The sequence below is a fragment of the Otolemur garnettii genome, unplaced genomic scaffold, assembly GCF_000181295.1.
Source record: "Otolemur garnettii isolate 467f Iridium unplaced genomic scaffold, OtoGar3 scaffold00202, whole genome shotgun sequence".
NCBI lineage: Eukaryota > Metazoa > Chordata > Mammalia > Primates > Galagidae > Otolemur > Otolemur garnettii.
Window position 1 is genome coordinate 874759 of NW_003852597.1, and position 18027 is coordinate 892785.

The following is an 18027-nucleotide window of genomic DNA, read 5'->3' on the forward strand; positions in this document are numbered from 1 at the left end:
CTGGGTAGAGTACCGTGGCATCACAGCTCACAGCAACCTCCAACTCCTGGGCTCAAGTGAGTCTCCTGACTCTGCCTCCCAAGTAGCTGGGATTACAGGCGCCCGACACAATGCCCGGCTATTTTTTGGTTGTAGCCTTCATTGTGGTTTAGCGGGCCTGGGCTGGATTCGAACCCGCCACGTTAGGTGTATGTGGCTGGCACCTTAGCTACTTGAGCCACAGGCGCTGAGCCTATTTATTTATTTGTTTAGCAGGCTCAGGCGGGGTTAGAACCCACCAGCCTCAGCGCATGTGGCTGGCGCCCTAACCACTGAACCACGGGCGCTCCTTTTTACTTTTTTTAATCAACATAATTTAAGTGTGCCAAGGAAGTTTAACGATAGGTTCAAGTATGCTCTGAGATTAAAAAGGTTGAAAAACAGTGCCCTAGGCAATAAGGTACTGTTCAACAATTAAATAAGGAAATGAACTTCACAGAATAGTCAAGAAGGGCATGATATTGAATGCTGTCCTTGTCCAGGATATCTAGGCCAGCAGATGATTCCTTGTAGCCCAAAGAAAGCACCTTGATGAACTGGGCTTCATCTGGAAATTCTCAGATAAGCAAGGTAGGTTTGGTTTTTCCCTTACCATTCATATTCTAAGTCTTGAACAAAGCTTACTAAAGTGTGGTTGGGTAAATTTTATTTTCCAACCATGGGTTACCTCTGAGAAAGAAGAGTGAAAGCCTTTGCCAAGGAGGCAGCATGGCATTACTGGAGAAGCACAAGCTTTGGTGGAAAACAAATTTCAGTTGATACATGGCTCAGTTACATCCCAAATCACTTTTCTCAGGTCTTATTTACAAAAGGTGTGGAACACTTTCCTCTCAGAGGTGTTGTGAGAATGGTGCTTAACATGGTGTCAGCCCATCATGAATGTTCCCCCTTTCTTGGTTTTTCAGAAACCATGTGTAAGAGCTGGGGATCTTGAACACTCATGGCCTCACTCACCAGCTGGTCTAAAGACCTTAAATCCCTTATAACCAACCCTCAGATACCACACCCCAGTTAGCACAAAAAGCTAGAATCATTCAATTGTGTTCAGGAAACAAGAATGCTCCAGAGGTTTGAATCTAAAAGGGGGGCTGCCAGGTAGTGCATACATAGCCTGCTTTCAGAGAAGGCCTCTAAGAGCTGTCGAGCCCACGCTGATCACTTTTGTGAAATGTGGGCCGACTGATAACTCAAAGAGCCCTGGGATGAGTTAGTTCCTGTTGCCGTGGGAACTCCAGATCTCACTGCATTGTCAAGTCTCAGCAGAGAGGCTGTATTCACACTACTGGGCACTGATTAAAAACTGGAAGAAAAACATTCTCAGCGCCCCGCCGGCTTGTATAGTGAGGTCCCAGCAGTTTGCAAATTCAAAGCTGAGCTCTCGAGTGGAATTGTGTAGCTTGCTCCTCATTCTCCAGCACTTATTGCCCCCCAGGGTTCTTCAAGGCCTTTAGAGATGCTTGGGCAAGAGCTGGGAACCATACCTCCATTAGACAGACGGGGAAACTGAGGGTGGCAACCTTGGTTTGCACATACAAAGGCGCAGTAACTGCGGAGAAGCCAATGGGTCCCAAAGTCGAAGAGACCCAGGCAAGGCAGGAGCTGCAGGCAGTGAGAGAGGGAGGAGGCCGGGGGTGGGGCGGAGGGAGGGGCCGGGCAGTACTCACCATTCAGTCGGGTCTGCCGGTTGGCTCGCACTCTCAGGAAGGTCTGAGAGAAGATAGCGGGCAGATGCAAAAAAGAGAAGAGACCGTCAGGCGCAGCCTGGAGTCCTGGCCCCCGCCCCTGATCCAGACCTCCGACCAGGCCTGACCCGCCCCAAACAGCCCGTAAACAAACCTACTTCCTCCCTCCCGCCGGCCCCCCTACTCCGCCGGCCGCTCCGGGCTCTCGGCATAGCCGCCCGGGGCTACTCTAACGGGACCCCGTGGCCGCCGCGCGGTGCCGCTCCAGCCCCAGCCTCCGGTGCTCCGGGCCCCACAGCCTCCCGGCCGGCGAGGGCGGCGATGCGGGCGGATTCCCCCCGGCTGCCCGGCGGCGGCGGCACCTCAGCTCCCAGCGGCGGCGGCGGCCATGTTGGCCCTAGTCACGTGATCCGCCGTAGTCGCGCGCTAGGGGTTAAAGTTCACGATTGGGGAGGGCGGCCGGACCTGGACCAGGAAATCGCAGCTTGTACTTAAGTAGCAACCAGCTGGGGCCGCCCCCGGGTACCTCCCACCGCCTTATAAAGCGTACCCTTGCTGGCTTTTAGTGGCTGTGAGGTTCTTCCACCCGCCCCCTCCCAGCGCCAGGCTTCTTACACTCTACATCCGGTCTACCTCTCCTGCCTTCTGCCTTCCGCGCTGTTGCCCTGGGGCTGAGGCCTACAGGCGGGTGCTTTGTTGGAGTTCCCGTTAGCATTTGGGTGATCCGGCCCTCAGTTTCTAGCACTTTCCAGTTATGTTAGTAGAGGATTCCCAACATGTCAGCTGTCTACTGGACAACCCCTGGACCTCCCAAAGGGACTGCATGCCCACATGGCTAACAATGAACTCACCATCCCCGGAACAAGAGTCTTTCTCATGGATTCCCAGTTTTACCGCCATCTGCTCAGGTGTGCCCTTCCAAGAAACTTGACAATTGCTTCGACTCAACCCCCTTGAGCTCTCACACTCAAACCTGTAGCTCCTGGAAGTCTACCTTTAAGGATCTCTTAAACTTCTTCATCTCCCCTATCTCTTACCTATCTTGCCTGTCGTAATTTAAAAATAGCTTTCCCTTCTGTAAGATACTTCCATCTCCGCCCTCACTGTAGCCTGTACAAATTTTTATCAGTGGACTGAAAACTCCAGGGTTGGGGCCACCTGTGAATTGTTTGGGTGAATCCAGAGTCCAGCATGGTGCTTGGGGAAGTCATCCTGGAGTTGGTTCCTTGGTTGTCCTTGTTCTAGTTCATAATCTTATGCACTCTAGATTTGCAGTTGTCACACATCTCATCCAGTCTCCAGCTTCTCTGCAACCCATCCTGTACACTATATATAGTAGTCATTATGCAAAATTAACTGTTTCTTCCTTCTTTGAATCCTTCATTGGTTCTCTACTGAGATCTGCAACATGGCATACAGGCCTGCCCTACCTTGCACTGTCTGCTTCTCCAGACTCTTCTACCACTCCTATTCTTTGAAGCTCAGCTTTGCAGAGCTAACCTTAGCTCTCTTAGCATTCCATGCTCTGTACTCTGGGCCAAATATCTTCCATGCTGGTCAATATCTCAAGACTCTGGCCCCATTCCCTCTCTGAGACAAGGCTGGGTTTGTTGCCTCTTGGAGTTGTACAGTTCCACTGCTTCCCTCTGCTCATGTATCCTTATGATTATGTATATTTTGATTGTTTGTTTACATATCTGTCCTTTTTACTTGGGAGGTCATTTCTAGCTATTTACCCAGCACAGGGTCTAGCATGAAAGAGATACCAGTGGGAAGGGGAGGAGGATGTTATGAGGGAAGCCCTGAGCCAATGCAGGACTGAGGAACAATCTAGGATTCAGGGAAGACAGATTCAAGTTTAAATCCTGATTCTGTTACTCAAAATTTGTGTTCTTAGAAAAGTCTCTTCTCTCTAGGCCTGTTTCATTAGTAATAAATTGGAAACAATGAATCCTGGCTTGTATAGTCACTATGAGGTTTAAGTGAGGTGATAGTTAAGAGGGTTAGTTAGTTACTTAGGCTAAGTAAATGGGAATTCAAATAAGACACCAGTGCTCCCTGCTTTCAAATCCTAGTTCAATGATTTTTAAAAATTGTTTAAGTTGGCTGGGTACGGTAGCTCATGCCTGTAATCCCAGCACTCTGGGAGGCTGAGGCGAGTGGATTGCTTGAGTTCACTAGTTCGAGACCAGCCTGAGCTGGAGTGAGACCCCATCTCTAAAAAAAAAAAAATAGCCGAGTGTTGTGGTAGGCACCTGTAGTCCCAGCTACTTGGGAGGCTGAGGCAAGAGAATCACTTGAGCCCAAGAGTTTGAAGTTGCTGTGAGCTATGATGCCACAGTACTCTACTGGGGGCAAGAAAGTGAGACTGTCTCAGAAAAAGAAAATTTTTTCCATTTTTTGGAGACAGTGTCTAACTCTGTCACACATGCTGGAGGTGCATTGGCTAGATCATAGCTCACTATAGCCTCAAACTCCTGGGCTCAAGGGATCCTTCTGCCTCAGCTCCTTGAGTTGCTGGAACTACAGGTGCATGCTATTACACCCAGTTACTTTTAAAATATTTTTCTAGAGATTGGGGTCTTGGTATATTGCCCAGGCTGGTCTTAGCCTCAAGTGATCCTACTGCCTCAGGCTCCCAAAGTGCTAGGATTACAGGCATGAGCCATGGCCACCCAGCTTCAGTGATTTCTTAAATCCAATGTAACTGAATACTGCATGCCAAGTATTATGTAAAGAGCAGGAGATGGGATACCTAGCTAGTCCTTATGTTACTTTGCAGCTTCATCTCCTACCAACTTCCCTTGTGATCTATTTTTTTTTTTTGAGACAAAGTCTCATTATATCACCCTTGGTAGAGTGCCGTGGTGTCAGAGCTCACAGCAACCTTAAACTCTTGGGCTTAAGTGATTCTCTTGCTTTAGCCTCCCAGTAACTGAGACTACAGGTGCCCTCCACAACGCTTGGCTATTTTTTTTTTTGTTATTGTTGTCATTGTTGTTTAGCAGGCCCTGGCTGGGTTCAAACCCACCAGCCCCAGTGTGTGTGGCCGGCACCCTAACCACTGAGCTTACGGGTACCAAGCCTGTAATGTACTTTATAACAAAATTCAACTGTTAGCAGTTCCCCAAACACATCATTGGGTTATACCTCTATGTCCTTTGCTCATAGTGTTGCCTTTATCTAGAATACTCTTTCTTCCTTGTGCACCAATGAACTTTTACTCCCCTGAAACCCTGTTCAGTCATTACCTCCTCTGTGAAGCTTGCTCTGATTTTCTTCTCCTTCCACCATGCTGTCCTAGAAACTTATTTATATCCTTGTCATAGTGCTTAAAACACTGGGCTATAATTATCTATTTGCAAATCTAACTCCTTAAAGGCAAGGACACTAGGCTGAGCACAGCTGAGTACTAGATAAATGTATGAGTAAAAGAAGGATCAGACAAGGTCCTTGCCTTGGAGAAACTCCAAGTCTAGTGAAGGAGTCAGATTCATTGTGATAGATTAAATATGGCCACATTTTTTTTTTTTTTTGCAGCTTCTCCTATCATAAGCTGCATTTCCTCATCCTTTGTGACTTGCTTTGTCTAAAAGAAAGTGGTGAGAATGATGTGTAAGTTCCAGATTCTAGGCCTCAAGGGGCCTTCATGTTTGGCCTTCACCTTCTTGGTGTGACACTGCCCTGATCAATAAGGAAGCCAACCTAGTGAAGGATGAGAGCCCAAGTAGAAGAGAACCAAGGGACCCCAATCTTCCAGACATGTGGTGAGACCATTTTGGACTTTCTAGCCCAGCCATTCTTCCAACTGAACAAGCTGCATGAGTCAGGCAATACTCAGTCAACCCACAGAATCATAAGAGATAATTTATGTCAAGCCACCAAGTTTTGGGATGGATTGTTATACATAGGTAGATACTTGAAGTATACCTAAACAGATGATCGCAACATAGGGCAGTAACACAAGGAGCATGAGAAGAACTAATCCAGTAGGGCTTCCTGGAGGAGATAATATTTGGGCAGGATGTTGAAGAATAAATAGAAATTTGATGGGAGGACCGGGCACCGAGGCTCATGCCTGTAATCCTAGCACTCTGAGAGGCTGAGGTAGATGGATTGCCTGAGCTCACAAGTTTGAGACCAGCCTAAGCAAGAATGAGACCCTGTCTCTGAAAAATAGCCAGTTATTGGGGTGGGTGCCTGAAGTACCAGCTAGTTGGGAGGCTGAGGCAAGAGGATCACTTGAGCCCAAGAGCTTGAGGTTGATGTGAGCTATGAGCTACAACACTCTACCAAGGGTGACAAAATGAGACCCCGTCTCCAAAAACAAAAAACAAACAAAAAAAGAAATTTGATGGGGTGGGGCAAAAATAGTTCTATTAGAAGAAATAGCATGTGTAAATACAAGGAAGCAAGCAAATAATAGCATATTCAGGGGATGGTTAGCATAATTGGGTGAGCATGACCCCTAGGATTCTTGGAGGGCAGTATTAGAAATGGAATCTAGAAGGCGGTGCCTGTGGCTCAAAAGGGTAGGGTGCCGGCCCCATATGCCAGAGGTGACAGGTTCAAACCCAGCCCCGGCCACCAAAAAAAAAAAAGAAATGGAAGCTAGAAATACAAGTTGAATGTAAATCACAAAAGGCCTCTGTGCCATGGTAAGGAGCTTGAGCTTTATTTTGCAAGGAATAACCTAACCTGATTTGTCCCTTAGAAGGTGTACTTAGAACCTAGAGCATGGTGTTGGATCTTAATCTGGGCTCCAAAGACCTTTAAGGAGTACCTGGATGGGTTCTAGAGGTTTCTAACTTCCTAAAGTTGTATATAAAATATTGCATACAAATGTGTGTGGATGCGTGGTACATGCATGTGGACATATGTGCTTTTTTTTTTTAGGCAAGTGTGTTCATATTCTCTAGAATGAAAAAGAAATACTAATATTTGGGGGATAGGAGTGGGGGCCAGGGAGGGAGTTGAATTTTTGCCTGATGCTTGCTTACTGTTTTCCTAGTTTGACAGATGGTAAGGATGCTGTGGTGAAGTAGGGAGAATGGGCTGTTAAGGCAGGGCTCTGGATTAGAACTCTCTAGAACAGAGCTTTGTGACCATTCCCTCTCAGACCAGAATTTCCTAGGGTTGAGTCATGACTCTGCTTTGAACCAGTATAGTCTGGAGCAGGGCAATGCCTCCAAAGCCTGACTGGGCTTCCTTATTCAAACCAGGGGTCATGAGAGAAGGAATCTCTCTCCAGGGCAGCCACTTTGGGCTATGCATTTTGAGTCTCATACGAAGTCAGTCAGTGGAAGGTTGTTCAGCTCACATTTGGCACTGTATTCTCTGAGCTCGCGCCCTAAGGCCAGACTACGTCAGCTAGGAGGAAAGGGTGCCTAAGAGAACCCCTTTCTCTAATTCCAACCAAGAACTCTCTGGTTATCTGCCTCAGCTTGTAGGTCCTTGCTGCCCTGTCTTTCCACATCAGATCAGGGCTGTTTTCCCCTTTTTACACTGGGCCTACCAGAGAAGCCCTGTTACCAGTTAAACAAACATTCCTTAGAGTAGGGAAGGAATGAGACTGAGACTGAGGCTGAGACTATACTTGTTTTCTTCATCTGACTGAGGATCCCAAAGGCCAGGCTCTGCCTCTCCTCAGACAAAATTTTCTGGGGTAAATTCTTTGTCCTTCCTACCACAAAGCTAAGATGTTACCCTTAGGCATTCCCTCCTGCTCTAATCTTTTAGGACTGTGTTATTACTTCTTTCCTGTTTGCCCAATACACAGGCAATGTCTACAGTATCTATTGATACAAAAGTTTGGCAGGATTGGTTACTTGCTTAAGGGATTCTGCTTTTGAAGTTTAAAATCTTCAGGTGATTCTGGGCTATGTCTCTGGGTCCCTCATGAAACCAAACTCCATAGGATACTTTCTGATGGATAAAATGCTTTGCAGGTGCTCAGAGCCTACCAGAGCCCAGGTGACCTTGGTATGTCTCCCTAAAATCCATCTGCTTAAGACCCATTCCCTGACCCCTGTGCCTTCTGAGGTCACGTAAGAGTACTAGACACAGAGGGAACCACAGTTAAGGCCTCTCCTCTGGCCTGCTGGTGGTGGTGGTGGGCGGGGGAGGAGTTAGTACCAGGCATCCCTTGACGCTCTCACCCAAGTGGGCTTATTTGTGGCTACCCACCACACCCTCCTCACCTGGTATCTGTCTGAGTGGTGAAGGTCATCAGTGGCAGATGAGTGTGGTGATGCTGTCGGAGACTCTCCTTCTCTCTTGATGGAAGCAGATAACAGGAGGGACTGGAAGAAGAAATAAGGATATGTGGTCTCAGGCTGAATGAGACCTATAGTCACTTCCTAGAGTTCCCCGTCCTGTGGGGCTTTGTGGGTCCGGGCAAAGAGAAGGGCAGAGGGACAGAAGGACCATTCTTGAGATTCTGAAGCCATGTGCTTAAGTTCTAGGAGTGTAGTTATGGGAGAGGGTGGCTTTATTTTAGGGGTGGATAGACCCCCACTGAGGGAGTCCAAACTTCCTTACCCCTGGCTTAACTTTATCTTTGCCCCACTGGGCTGAGACTATACATGCTTCGTTCTCCTTTAGAAAGCACAGACTCTGGGACCCCCATGAAGGGTTGGGTGTAAAGCCACATACCTGCCACCCTGTCTGCCCCTAATACAGGCTCATGGTAGCCCTGTTATGGAGACAGTAAATTAAATAGTATGTATGAGTTTCCCGTGAGCAGCTAGGGATGTACGCTGGTCCATTTATCCCTGTGCTGCGGCAATGACCCTAGCACAAACCCCAGCAAAACTAATCCCCCCACGTCAATCCCACATGGCCTCTTCTACATACGCCTGCAGTTTAGATTAATAAACTGTCTACTTGAAATTGTGTGTAAGCACCACAATTCTAAATACCACATGGCACGTTCTGCCTGAGAGCCAGTTCTTGCCAAGGCCTGTTCAGCAGCAAACTGGGGCCTGGAGGCCTGAAAGCAATCCATACTTCCTCCCCCCACCTTCCCCGTCTGTATAGCTCTGAGCCGGAAGCGCACAATTCCCTAGGAGTCCTCCCCAGCCTAGAAAACCATGCCAAATCGCCAGTGACAGCCCAAAGAAAGCAATTTGGGAAAGATGAAGCAGCCATTTATCCTTCATCTCTGAGTGAGCCTTAGGATGTGACCTGCATGCGGTGGCCATGCTGCATCTCCTCAGGCAAGGACCCTGGGAAGCAAAGGGACAGCTACGGTTTGGCAAGGCTCCCTGACATACCCACTTCCCAGGAGCTGGCAGAGGAAAGAGGTTAGAAAGGGCCTGGGTGGGGTTCCCTGCAACTTGGAAATCCTTCACCCACCCAAGCCACTAGTGGGTGAATTAGCCCCCAGATCAGAAAGGAGGTGCTCTCAGGAAACATCCTTCTCCTTTGCTGGTCCCAAGGAAGATGGGGAGGAGGGAGAACAGAGTGGGTCCCCCTCCTGCCCCGAGAGAAAGCTCATGCTTATGTGCTCTCTCCTCTCTCATTCTTTCTAGGTTAGAAACCCTAAGAGGCCTCAGCATTACACCTGGGGCAAGTGGAATAAAAAAAGGTCACTGGCGCTTTTTAAACATGGACCAAAAAGCAGTAAAATGTGTTTTGAAAAAAAAATCCCAGCATTAAATCATGACTTTTTGCCTGGCTCTTCGCCTCATTAAAAGTGGCCTTTTGGAAGGTAAAATTATCATTGTAAGCGATAAGATCTTTAAGAAAATAATTCACGGCTTCTTCACCCTTTAATATGATAGCCGCCACCGGCTAATTTTTTTCTTAATGGCAACGAGACCATCAATCTTGTCTAAGGCTCCCTTGTCCTCTCTTCCTCCTCCTCCCTCCCTCTTTCTCCCTGTCCTCTCAGTCTCTTGCTTGAACATTCTACCTCCTTCCCCTTCCACCCATGATCTGCTTCCCTAAAGCCTAGGTCAAGGCAGAGGATAGACTGTGACCTGTTCTGCTTTGGAGGTGTGAGCATATAGCTGAAAGTGGGTGAGCAATGTCCCTATCTCTGTGTCTGATGATCAGTAGGTCTGTGTCTGTGTGTGCAGGAATCTGAACGTTTCAGACCTATGTATATGTGAGAGTCTGTGTATGTGGGGAGCTGGGTATAGAAGGGGATCACATCTGCTAGGGGTTGTCCTTAGAACACTGGCCTCACTGGTATCCAAGTCCCCAGCCCTGCCCAGGTGTCAGATATCATGGGTGGTGGTAGCCGACCTAGAAGCTATCCATTACAGCTGGGCCATGGTCAGTGAGTGTGTCTCCCTACCTCTGTGAGTCCACAGCTGCCTGGAATTCCCCATCTTTTCTTTTTAGGGCTGGGAGAGTTTTGCCTCCTTGGCCAGCATCTGCACCACCCCAAGGCTGGGCTGGGTTCTCTGTTCCACCTCTCCCAGGTTGCTGCAGTTGATCAGTTTTCTGAATGAAGATGCAGAGTTCACCCTCACGCTTCCTATTTGGATCCACCCATGGAAGTGACTGATACTGGTCACTCTGGCTCCTTTTCCCAAAACTACTCTTTCAGAGATCACCAGTGACTTTAAGACTCTTAAGTACAATGGGCCCTTCTCCAGCCTTCCCCTATCGATTGCCAGGCACACCAGGCATTTTGAAACCTTTTGCTTAGGATCCTGAGACACCATGCCATCCTGTGACTGTTCCTCTGTCTCCTTCTGGCCTCCTATACCTCATCTGACACTAAGTGTAGGACTTCCAGGAAGTCTCCCCTTGGCTTCTAATCTCTCTGTATGCTCTGCCTCACTGATCCTATCTACTCCCAAAGCTTCAGCCTCACTCCTCACTCCCTATAAAATGGGCTAGGGATTCTTATCTTTCTGACTGTTGTGAGAACTTATAAGAAAGATGCAGCCTTATCTCAAGGTGTGGGGCAGGGGATGCTCAGTGAGTGAGGGGCTAGTCCTCCTTGTGTCCCCATCCCCTCAAAATCATTACCTTTGGGGAAATAGTACCGACTGCCTCTGTGGCCACTCTGGAGAGTTCTTGGAGCAAATAATATCATTGTGCTAAGGCCCTTCTGACCCCTCCTTGGAGCTAGATACTTGCTCTTCACTTTTCCTTTTTCCATCTGGTGCTTTAAAATCTCTAAGTCTCTCTTCCATCATGTTTGTTTTGCAGACTGTCTCCTCAAATGAGCCCAGCATCTTTCCTGGGTCCTTGTTGCTTCCGGGACGAAGTGTACACACACACTCACACACCCCACACCATGGTCTGGCTCCTAAGGCCCTGCACTATCTTGATCTGCATTTCTATATCTTTCTTCACCTGCTACAGTTCACCTGTTTCTTTTGAGTCTTCCTAAGTTCAGTGTCTGAATCACCCACACTCCCCTAGGCCATTCATGGCTGACTCTTTTCTGGATGGAAGGTGAGAAAGTCAGATGAGCACAGCCTTACTCACACATAGGCCACACACACAGATACCAGCCTTAGCGTATCTAGGGCTAACATTTAAGCCTTGCAGTTGGGAATCCAAGAAGTGCTCCTTTTTGCAAGAGGAACCAATTCTGGATAGGTCTAGGTTAGAAAAGCAGGAGGAAAACACATAATTGGCCACCTACCTTGGGGGTGCCTGGAGCCATGGCATCCTTCAGGAGGGAATTCTTGCTGCCAAGAAAGAAGAGAACAGGGTGACCATTCTATCTGCTATCCAGGGCATGCAAGGGTAGGGGAGCAAGAAGACCCCAGAGAGAGAAGGTATAGACAGCGTAGCCCAGCCCAGCTCAGACAAGCTCCACCCAGTCCATTCAAGCCCAGCCAAGCTCAGCCTCTATCAGGGGTCAAGGGCCAGTGCCAGCCACTGGGAGGGGGACACAGACACTAGGCATGGTAGACTTCCCAGTGGACCTGTGGAAAGAGGCTTTACCTGACTCTCGGTATCAGCCCTGAAGATTCTGCCTGCCCTGGAGGCCCCTTCTCTCCACCCCCTGTCCCTAGCCTGTGCTTAACTCCTGTGGGATTAGGGTGATGCAGCTGACATGGCTCTTGTCAATTCTCCCTCCAACATGCTGCAAACTGTGTTAGGCCAGGAATGATCTCCCCCTGATTCAATTTGTCAGCCCCAAGCCCTCCGGCATCGGGTGCAGTAGGCGGGCGGGAGCTGGGCCCTGAAATATGGTGGGCGGCTCAGAGCAGGCGGGGGCTGGGGCGGGAGGTGATGGATGGGCTGTGGGGGAGGCAAGGACTGTGTTTAATAACAAAATTGGTATGCAAGGCCACATCTCGCGCTAAGCATGAGTGATCCAGAGCCACAAAGTATTACAGATCCCCACTAAACAGATGCTGACAATGGAACAAGACGTATCAAATCAGATCCACTTCAGAAACATTAATATCCCTGTTCCTGTCCCTCCCTACCTGCCACCCCCACTACACTTGCCATACCTGTAATGACACATTCACATGCATGTGTGTGCATGCACACACACACAGATACATGCACACAGAGATGTTGGCTGATACATACACACAGGCAGACACAGCCCATTCACATGTGATCCTGTACAGACACACATTGAAGGTATACATGTGGAGCACAAGAGACACGACACACAGCCAAGACAGGATACATGAGGTACATCAAGGCTGAGTGTAGACATAAGGAACACCCACAGATGTGTTCAGGCACCCATAGGGTCAGACACAGACACTGATATGCAAGCAAAAGCATAGGCAGATTTGGGATAAAGTAGCAGCTCTCAGTGGGGAGCAGGCAGCCTGCCTTGGGGACATTTGGCAATATCTGGAGATTTTTTTTTTTAGCCCTCGGTAGAGTGCCGTGGTGTCACAGGTCGCAGCAACCTCTGGCTCTTGGGCTTAGGCGATTCTCTTCCCTCAGCCTCCCAACTAGCTGGGACTACAGGCACCTGCCATAACGCCTGGCTATTTTTTGTTGCAGTTTGGCTCGGGCTGGGTTTGAACCTGCCACCCTTGGTATATGGGGCTGGCGCCCTACTCACTGAGCCACAGGCACCGCTCTCTAGAGATGTTTTTAATTGTCAAAACTTGGGTGGAATAGGGCAGTTACTACAAGTATCTAGTGGGTAGAGGATATTAAACATTCTACAGTGTACTGAGCAGATATATACACGTCCACAGTTGCTCAAAAACTCTGCCAATAGGCACATAGATACATGCAGTCAACTTGGAGACTCAGACATGCATTCAGATGCACAGGGCCACAGAGTCCTATTCCTAGAGACATTTCCATAAAGACAGATGCATGTCAGCCACATAGACAAGATGAGAGGGGCCAAGTCCACGTGAGCATGTGCATAGTACATGTACTGACTCACAGCCAGACACACCTGTCCCCACAATGTAGACACATATGCACACACATGCACACTAACACATATCCATCACAGTGCAGAGGCTTCTACGATCAGTGGCAGAGTGAGGCCAGGGTCTGAGTGTAAACACAAAGCCGTCAGCCAGTCCAGTCGCACAGTGGGAGCATCAAAGTCAGAACAAGTTCAATTACATTTTGTTCATAAATGGTATGTGCTCAGTCCTAAGCTAGGCACTGGGGACACAGAGAGGACAGGAATCTGCTCTCAAAGAGCAACTAGTTTGTGAGTTCATGACTTTTATCATTCCTCCACTCTTTCATTCACTCAGTAAACAAATACTGACATTGCCATTCTGACTGACAGGTATAGAAATGAGGCATCGACTGCATAACACTGCACTCACCCTGTTTCACCTCCGGCTGGGATTTGAAAGTTGTCTAAGTTAGATAAGGTGAGAGCAGAAAAGGAAGGAATGAATGGGGACTATGCACCCACTATATATGATAGGTACAGGCTTTAATATGTGCTCTCTCTAAACTTTACAAAGTTGACTACCAGGTCATTTGACACCTTAATGTTCTGACACAGTGCATGGAGGAGTTGGGATTTGAGTTGATGCGTGGCTAAGTCCAAAGTGATGCTTTTTAATCGCCCACACCATTGCCCTAAAGATACTCAGGGCTGGCTAGGCGCAGAGAATCCTTTAAGCTCAGGAGTTTGAGGTTGCTGGGAGCTACGATACCATAATACTCTAGCCTGGGGCAACAGAGTGAGACTCTCAAAAAAATAAAAAAAAGAGAGAGAGAGATACTCAGTGCTTAGTATAGTTGGAAGAACTTGAGTTCTTTTTCTTCTCTGCCTGCCATGTAACTTTGGGGAGGGTCCTACTGACTCTGGGCTTCAGTTTACTCTGCTGGTGAACAGTGATGGGTACATTCGGGGCCAGAGTACATTTGCCATCACTCCTCTGAATCGTCTCCCTGCAATGCTCTTCCCTCTCCCTTGCATTGGATTAGTACTACTTCAGACTCCTTCCCCCTCTCTGAGCAAGGGCCCCCTCCCCACCATCCCTCCAACAACGTGATGTCCTCCCAAGTTTGCTTGAGCCCCCCCAGAGACCGGCTTGGGCCCCTAGACACTGACGAGTCTGCTGTAGGGCCTGCCTTGCAGAAGAGAAATCTGAGCCCGGGCTCCCGCCCAGCCCATCAGCCGTGCCTTCCCCGTCCCTCCCTGTTTCCATAGCCCGCCCCCAATGACTTCCTCCCTTGCTCAGTCGCTCGCTGCCTAGTGATCCATGGGTTTTAAATTATAACTGGGACCCAGGAAACGCGTTCCTAAGTACAATATTCATGGGCTGGGCTGACACTTTTAATTAAGGTGATTTACACTGAATTATCCTTGGAAATAAAGAAATGGTGCGCTGCCCGGGAATAAACCATCATCACCAGCCGCCTTTGTAAGTTACACTTCGTTTTAATCTATTTGGGGAATTGTTTATCTAGTTCATTACCCAACCAAACACCGAGGCTGGCCTTAAATAAGGCTTAAGTAGGGGTGGGGGCACTGCCATCTCCACACCCCGCCTCTTCTCTAGACTCACCCAGCCTCTCTCTGGCTTCTTTCAGTCTTTTGAAAACCCTGGCCAGAGACCCAGCTTGGCTTCCCGGTCCAGAGGCCAGATCTCACAGTGGCTCCAGGAGCCTCCCAGAGAAGATCTGGAAGTTCAGGAACTGCCAAGCCAAGTCCCAATTTCACCCTGTGCAGTCTCTCTATGCCCAAGCCACTTTCATCCCTCTGGGTAGAAACTCCTGCCTAAGGACCACAGGGAAGTCTGGAGGCCAGCCCCCCCTTCAACCTTCAACCCCCTCTCTATGCCCCTGCGCATCTCTGTACACATCCAGTTCCTATCCCATCACCGTCCTGGAGACATCTTAAGCTTAGCTTGCCCAGAGCCCTGTCTCTTGTCCCCGCCTTCCCTCAGACACTGGCTTCTCTGCTTCCACCCCTGACCCAATTTCCAGGTCAGAAAGCTCCCTCTCAGTAAGCACTCCAGCTAAGTACTCCAGTTTCTTCCTCTGCCTGGTCTCTCATCATTCCCATTGTATATGCCCACTGTCACTGATGCTATTCTGGGTCAGCCTCACTATCTTTCCCCAGGATCCAGCCCATCTTCCTCATTTGCCCCCCTAATGCTCATCTTGCTGATCACGCTACATCCATCCTGGCTCATCGATGTTCTACCTACCTGACCTCTTCTAGGACATCCTTCAGCATTGACGGCCCCCCACAATCTGTCCTTGATCTAACTTTGCCCTCTTTGCTCTACCTGACCAAGTCTTGGGGTCTAATGGAGCCCCCATGCAGGACTGAGAAAGAGAAAGATAAAATATGGGGTGAGGGAGGTGTGTGGGCATAGCCTCTGGTCTCAAATGGTTAACTGCTTTGAAAAGTATACGGCTTTGCCAACAGGAATTCTGTCTGCTCTTCCTGTGTCTGTGTGCCCAGGTACCTGCAGGAATGACATACCTACATGGGAAGGTGATTCTTTCAGGGAGAGTATATGTGAGTATATCTCTGTGGGTTGGAATGGCTGTGTGTGTGTGCACCTGTATATCCCTGTATTCACATGTTGTTTGTGCTTGTGGCTGTGAAAATCAGCCAGCCCTAGTTTCGGAACTGGAAGGTCCCTGCTTCTCTCTGTGAGCCCTTGGGTGCATCTGGGATTACAGCCTGCTCCCCTGGGGGGCTGGCTCCGTGCTGTTGGGCAGATGGAGGCAGAAGGCAGAACACCAGGCCCACTGGAGGAGCTCTTTAGGCAGCAGCCATGTAGAGGGAGGGACATGTCCTGGTTGATGGAGGGCACCCCACAGCAGCACCCATGACTTAGAAGCTGGCAAGGCTGAGGAGGGGTCAGAGAAGGCAAGGAGGCAAAGGCAGGTAGGAGAGGTACTGGGAGAGCTGGAGAGAAGAAAGGAGCCAGAAGGAAAGGGAAGAAGGGGAGCAGAGGGGAGAAGGGAGTACTGAGGAAAGGGAGAGGGAGGGCTGGGGAGCTGGAGAAGCCTAGGCCACAGGCCATGAATGGGAGATGCCCAAAACCCTGTGAGATGCACACACAGGCTCTGCCCTCTGGCTTACCTCAGTTTCCCCATCTGTGAAATGGTTGGTCTAAGGCCCCTGTCTGTTCAGGGAGCTGATGGGAGGCAAAGTCCTAATGTTGGATCTTATGAACCTCCTCTGCTCTCCTCCCCATTCCCGAGAGCGGGCACGGGCGGGGCAAGGGCAGCCAAAGGCTGGGGCTGTCCCTGTTACCAACACTGCGCTGGCCTGGCCGGCTGTCAGCCCGGAGGGAGCTGACACGCTCCTGGGGAATTTATCACGCACCCAATTACAATGTTAATTGGCAAGTTCCTGAAATCAATTAATTCGCAAATTTTTTCCAATTAAAAATCCAGATAAATCACAAGGGCGGCGGTGGGCCGGTCCAGCCTGCAGTCCGGTGGGCGCAGCGGCCGCAGGGAGGGGAGGGCGGGAGAGGCGAGGGAGGGGGCGGCGGGCGCGGCTGCCCTTGAACGCCTTTGCCGGCCGGTCCGACTGTCAGCGCGCCGGGCGCGGCGGGGCCGAGACAGATAAAACCATCGACCCGTCGCCGCCAGCGCTTCGGCTTTATCGATCCGACGGGAATTTCACTTGCTGTGCAGATCCCGCTGTCCGGCTGTCAGACACCCGGTGGCCCGGGTGGTGGGGGGGACGGAGGGGGCGTGCCGGCGGCGCAGGGAGTACACGGACTGAGGGGGCGTGGGTGTAGGGGTGCTGGGCTGGGCCGGGACGTAAGGGGCACGCAAGGCTTAGCAGCGAGAGGCTGGGAGCTCTGGGTAGACATGAGGGTAAGGGTGTGGAAGTAAGGGATGCTGTGAGAAGATGCACAGGGTCATGGTTGGGGGTGGAACGAGTAAGGCTGTTGGCAGAAGTGGATGCCCTGGGCAGCGTACTGTGTGGGCCCCAGACTAGATTATGGTGTGGCCTCCACTGAGGAGGCAGAAGAGAGTGGGGAAATTGTCCAGACCCTTGAGGCACACTGCTTTCTTTCTCTTCTTTCTCTTCTCTCCTCTCCTCCCCTCTTCTCCTCTCCTTTCCCCTCCCCTCCCCTCCCCTTCCCTCTCCTCTCCTCTCCTCTTCTCTCCTCTCTTCTCCTCTCTTTCTGTCATCTAGGTTGGAGTACAATGGCATCATCATAGTTCACTGCAGCCTCAAACTCCTGGGCTCAAGGAATCCTCCTGCCCTGGCCTCCCAAATAAATGGGACTACAGGTGCACTATCACCGTCAGCTAAGTTTTTTGTTTTTTGTTTTTTTGAGATAGAGTCTCACTTTCTTGCCCCTGGTATAGTGCTATGGTATAGCTTACAGCAACCTCAAACTCCTGGACTCAAGAGATCTTCCTGCCTCAGTCTCCCAAGCAGTCTGGACTATAAGCACCCATCATAATGCCCAGCTAGTTTTTAGAGATGGAGTCTCATTCTTGCTTAGGCTGGTCTTGAACTTGCGAACTCAAGTGATCTACCCACCTTGGCCACACAGAGTGTTGGGATTACAGGCATGAGCCACTGCACTTGCTTATCAGCTAATTATTTTATATTTTGCAGAGACATGGTCTCACTACATTGCCCAGGATGGTTTCAACTCCGGATTTCAAGTGGTTCTCTTGTCTTGGCCTCCCAAAGAGCTGGGATTACAGGCATGAGTCACTCCACCAGGCCTACACACTGCCTTTATAAGGCTCTGCAGGCCCCTCCTATATACTCTAATCCTGTTAGGGAAAAGTCTGCCACTGGGAGCAAATTTTATAGAACTGTTCCTGGATAGCTAAACTATGGAACTCAATTGCAGAAGGATGTTTCTTTTACTTTTTGCTGAAGTGGGCGAATCTGGGGTGTGGGGGAGGGGGAGTAGAGGTGGGGAGTGGTTTA

At 49.6% G+C, this 18027-nt stretch overlaps 1 protein-coding gene across 4 annotated transcripts in view; it reads right to left on the reverse strand.

Moving 5' to 3' along the window:
- The window catches only part of RNF220 (ring finger protein 220), a 248544-nt gene that overhangs the window by 19886 nt on the left and 210631 nt on the right, over positions 1 to 18027 (reverse strand). For 3 of the 4 annotated variants that reach the window (XM_003801196.3, XM_012812339.2, XM_012812340.2), the window contains 3 exons: positions 11332 to 11377; positions 7922 to 8023; positions 1704 to 1746 (listed from right to left, as the gene is read on the reverse strand). In XM_003801196.3, the coding sequence (XP_003801244.1) occupies positions 1704 to 1746; positions 7922 to 8023; positions 11332 to 11377 (191 nt within the window). Of the gene's footprint in view, positions 1 to 1703; positions 1747 to 1879; positions 2132 to 7921; positions 8024 to 11331; positions 11378 to 18027 lie in introns of those variants that run through there. The other variant, XM_023507728.1, reaches the window with a different exon arrangement.